This window comes from Petromyzon marinus, chromosome 15 (assembly GCF_048934315.1).
Source record: "Petromyzon marinus isolate PM22_M1 ecotype Great Lakes invasive population chromosome 15, UKy_Petmar_22M1.pri1.0, whole genome shotgun sequence".
Classification (NCBI taxonomy): Eukaryota; Metazoa; Chordata; class Hyperoartia; order Petromyzontiformes; family Petromyzontidae; genus Petromyzon; species Petromyzon marinus.
This window is the reverse complement of record NC_133681.1, coordinates 1485001-1489974: the sequence shown is the minus strand read 5'-3', so window position 1 is coordinate 1489974 and position 4974 is coordinate 1485001. Positions and strand designations below refer to the sequence as shown.

Genomic DNA, 4974 nt, shown 5'->3' with positions numbered 1-4974 from the left:
GGAGCCCTGAGTTTGACCGGTGGCTGTGGTGGTGCTGGGAATGGGGGGGGGGGGGGGAGGAGGGGGTGGGTCGAGGAGGGGCCGACACAGGCCGTACCTCCCGGTTCAAGCAGCCAAGCGGTGCGGTTAAGTGGTCACGTGACGTGACTGCCGCCCCGCCCCCACCACCCACAAAGACATAGATCCCCTCTGTAGCCTGAACAGACTGTTGGGGCAAGCTCTGTTAGCGAGTAGCGCCTACGAAGGCCGGCACACGAGGTGGGTGGGCGGCCAGCACCATGGGCGACCAAACCCCGGCCGTGTGTCGTCACCACCACCACCGCTACCCGCCGCCCCCTCCCCCCGCTCCCCCTCCCCCCCACACCCTCCCCTCCACCCGCCCCTCTAAGTACAGGCGAAGTAATCCTTGAGCGGAGCGAAGAGGTGGCGGATGACGGGGACGCTCCAGGAGCGGCCCAGCAGGCGCTGGCGACCCAGGCGGCTCATGTTGGACACGTCGGTGTAGTGCACGGGGAAACCAAAGATCCTGGGGAGGGGTCGGGGAGGGGGGGGAGCGGGGGGCAAGGGGGGGGGCGATGTGTAAGAATTGAATGTCATCAAAGTTGCCGTGGGCTGACCGAGTGAGACGACCGGCAGATGCACCACCTGCGCTCCCCCACCGCGTCGCTCCTCCGCCCTCCGTTGTTGCCGGGGGGACGACTGCCTCCAACTGGCCCAGTCGCATCGTTCACGAGCCGCCTCCTCCTCCACAGGAGAAGAGCCACTCACTCCTGCCAGCCGGGACACGACCAGGCCGGCGAATGCCAGTGGCGTGCGTGGCGCTCACCTCTCCATCTCGGTGCACCACAGGATGTCGTCCTTGCCGTTCATCGTCACGGGGAAGTGCTGGTCCTTGCCCTGCTTGATGGAGTTGGAGCGCGTGGTGATGGTGCGCACTTTGCTGAACTGCAGCAGAGAGACAGAGACAAAGATTCCCCGTATAGCGAGCGCCTATGAAGGCTGGAACGGAACACGAGGGTGCGGGTGGCCAGCACCACGCCCGGCCACCTTTGTCTCCCCAGTTTGCGATGTTTACACACCGCACCAGGTACTCATTTGAGGTTGAGTCGACCTAGGGGAGGCCCAGGACCGGTTCAGATAATCGTCACTGGTGTTGGCTGTGAGCGAGAATCGAACCCGGGTCGCCAGGTTCACAGCGCAGCGCGCTAACCGCTACACTATCGCTCCCCAGAGCAAGCACACACGCACACGCCGCCACCACCACCACCACGCACGCGCCACCACCACCACGCACGCGCCACCACAACCACCACCACCACCACGCTGCGCCGCCACCACCACCACCACGCACACGCCACCACCACCACGCACGCGCCACCACAACCACCACCACCACGCTGCGCCACCACCGACCACACTCACCCCGACTCTCACTCACTCTGACTCTCCCAGTGTGGTGGTTGTCCACCCTCCCAGCCTGGTGGTTGTCCACCCGTGTCCTTACCTTGGCCATGCGGCCGTGCTCCAGGCAATCCTGTAGCTCCAGTTTGTCAGTCGTGTACGGGAAGAGCGGTCTACACGGAGAAGACATCATCATCGTCATAGTCGTCATCATCATAGTCGTCATCGTTGTCATCATCATCATAGTCGTCATCATCATCATCGTCGTCATCATCATCATCGTCGTCATCATCATAGTTGTCATCATCATAGTCGTCATTGTCGTCATCATCATCGTGTCATCGTCGTCATCATCATCGTCGTCATCGTCGTCATCGTCATCATCGTCGTCATCGTCGTCATCGTCATCATCAGCAACATCATTATCACCATCAGCATGTATGTATGTTGAACTTCTTTCGCACCGTACGTAGCCAACAGTGCTAATGGGAGCATTGTTACTCCCACCATCATAATCATTATCACCATCATAGCGGCCACCACCAAAAGACAAAGGTCCCCCGTATAGCCCTAACAGACTGCTAGGGCAAGTGCCGTTAGCGAGCAGCACCTACGAAGGCCGGCACGGCACACAAGGGGGGTGGGTGGCCGGCACCACGCCCGGCCGCCTTTGTCTCCCCGGTGGCGATGTTTACACCGCACCAAAGCTGAGTCGACCACCACCACGACCGCCGCCACCATTATAATCGTCATCACTCCGCTGCTGGATGCAGGCGTCTCATCACCTGTTCATGCCAGGCAGGTTGCCCCAGAAGTAGCGCGCGCGGTGAGCTGGCGAAACCTCTTTGGCGTCGATCATTGTGGGGCTGCACTGTGGCGCACAGAAACCACACGACCACACCGCAACTACTCAGCAACTGCATAGCAACCGCATAGCAACCGCTCAGCAACTACATAGCAACCGCATAGCAACCGCACAGCAACCGCACGGCAACCGCATAGCAACCGCTCAGCAACTACACAGCAACCGCACAGCAACCGCACAGCAACTACATAGCAACCGCATTGCAACCGCACGGCAACTACACAGCAACCGCACAGCAACCGCACAGCAACCGCATTGCAACCACACAATAGTGTATATCATCGTACTAGGATTAAAAAAGAAATCGATGCCTCGAGTTTGCTTACTGTCTGGCTGCAGGCTGGGCTCCTTTCCACGCCAACAGCAACAACAACTCTGTTGGTAGTAGCTGACGACACGGGTAGCTAGCTGGGTAGCTGGCTACACGGGTAGCTAGCTGGGTAGCTGGCTACACGAGTAGCTAGCTGGGTGGCTGACTACACGGGTAGCTAGCTGGGTAGCTGGCTACACGGGTAGCTAGCTGGATAGCTGACTACACGTGTAGCTAGCTGGGTAGCTGACTACACGGGTAGCTAGCTGGGTAGCTGGCTACACGAGTAGCTAGCTGGGTAGCTGACGACACGGGTAGCTAGCTGGGTAGCTGGCTACACGGGTAGCTAGCTGGGTAGCTGGCTACACGGGTAGCTAGCTGGGTAGCTGGCTACACGGGTAGCTAGCTGGGTAGCTGGCCGCACGGGTAGCTAGCTGGGTAGCTGGCCACACGGGTAGCTAGCTGGGTAGCTGGCTACACGGGTAGCTAGCTGGGTAGCTGGCTACACGGGTAGCTAGCTGGGTAGCTGACTACACGGGTAGCTAGCTGGGTAGCTGACTACACGAGTAGCTAGCTGGGTAGCTGGCTACACGGGTAGCTAGCTGGGTAGCTGGCTACACGGGTAGCTAGCTGGGTAGCTGGCTACACGTGTAGCTAGCTGGGTAGCTGACTACACGGGTAGCTAGCTGGGTAGCTGACTACACGTGTAGCTAGCTGGGTAGCTGGTTACACGGGTAGCTAGCTGGGTAGCTGGCTACACAGGTAGCTAGCTGGGTAGCTGACTACACGTGTAGCTAGCTGGGTAGCTGGCTACACGTGTAGCTAGCTGGGTAGCTGACTACACGGGTAGCTAGCTGGGTAGCTGACTACACGGGTAGCTAGCTGGGTAGCTGACTACACGGGTAGCTAGCTGGGTAGCTGGCTACATGGGTAGCTAGCTGGGTAGCTGGCTACACGGGTAGCTAGCTGGGTAGCTGGCTACACGGGTAGCTAGCTGGGTAGCTGACTACACGGGTAGCTATCTGGATAGCTGGTTACACGAGTAGCTAGCTGGGTAGCTGGCTGCACGAGTAGCTAGCTGGGTAGCTGACGACACGGGTAGCTAGCTGGGTAGCTGGCGACACGGGTAGCTAGCTGGGTAGCTGGCGACACGGATAGATAGCTGGGTAGCTGACTACACGAGTAGCTAGCTGGATAGCTGGCGACACGGGTAGCTAGCTGGGTAGCTGGCGACACGGGTAGCTAGCTGGGTAGCTGGCAACACGGGTAGCTAGCTGGGTAGCTGGCGACACGGATAGATAGCTGGGTAGCTGACTACACGAGTAGCTAGCTGGGTAGCTGACTACACGGGTAGATAGCTGGGTAGCTGGCTACACGGGTAGCTAGCTGGGTAGCTGACTACACGAGTAGCTAGCTGGGTAGCTGACTACACGGGTATCTAGCTGGGTAGCTGACTACACGGGTAGCTAGCTGGGTAGCTGGCTACACGAGTAGCTAGCTGGGTAGCTGACGACACGGGTAGCTAGCTGGGTAGCTGACTACACGGGTAGCTAGCTGGGTAGCTGGCTACACGAGTAGCTAGCTGGGTAGCTGACGACACGGGTAGCTAGCTGGGTAGCTGACTACACGGGTAGCTAACTGGGTAGCTGGCTACACGGGTAGCTAGCTGGGTAGCTGTCTACACGGGTAGCTAGCTGGGTAGCTGACTACACGGGTAGCTAGCTGGGTAGCTGGCTACACGAGTAGCTAGCTGGGTAGCTGACGACACGGGTAGCTAGCTGGGTAGCTGGCTACACGGGTAGCTAGCTAGGTAGCTGGCTACACGGGTAGCTAGCTGGGTAGCTGGCTACACGGGTAGCTAGCTGGGTAGCTGGCTACACGAGTAGCTAGCTGGGTGGCTGACTACACGAGTAGCTAGCTGGGTAGCTGACTACACGGGTAGCTAGCTGGGTAGCTGGCTACACGGGTAGCAAGCTGGGTAGCTGGCTACACGGGTAGCTAGCTAGGTAGCTGGCTACACGAGTAGCTGGCTGGGTAGCTGACTACACGGGTAGCTAACTGGGTAGCTGGCTACACGAGTAGCTGGCTGGGTAGCTGGCTACACGCGGGATTTTTCCGTGGAAAAATAAAACATTTGTAGTGTGGCCCGGCTCACGTCACACGTGTGTGGTGAGGGCGGTTCGTGTTGTGGCCGGATCGTGATGAGACTGTATCATGTCACATGGGGTGGTGTGTGCGTGGTGAGGTGGGATTTCATGGTAAGGCCGAGTCGTGATGAGGCCGGATCGTGGTGAGGCTGTATCACATCACAGGTGTGTAGTGTGTGTGTAGTGTGTGGTGTGTGTGTAGTGTGTGTGTAGTGTGTGTGTAGTGTGTGGTGTGTGTGTGTAGTGTGTGT

General features: G+C 58.9%; 1 protein-coding gene across 1 annotated transcript in view; it reads right to left on the bottom strand.

Moving 5' to 3' along the window:
• Positions 1-362: 362 nt before the first annotated feature.
• The window catches only part of LOC116942556 (DNA (cytosine-5)-methyltransferase 3A-like), a 43867-nt gene continuing 39255 nt past the window's right edge, over positions 363-4974 (bottom strand). The window contains exons 20-23 of the mRNA XM_032954605.2: positions 2187-2272; positions 1505-1574; positions 827-945; positions 363-526 (exon numbers count right to left, since the gene is read on the bottom strand). Of these exons, the coding sequence (XP_032810496.2) occupies positions 385-526; positions 827-945; positions 1505-1574; positions 2187-2272 (417 nt within the window). The 3' untranslated portion in view covers positions 363-384. The remainder of the gene's footprint in view (positions 527-826; positions 946-1504; positions 1575-2186; positions 2273-4974) is intronic.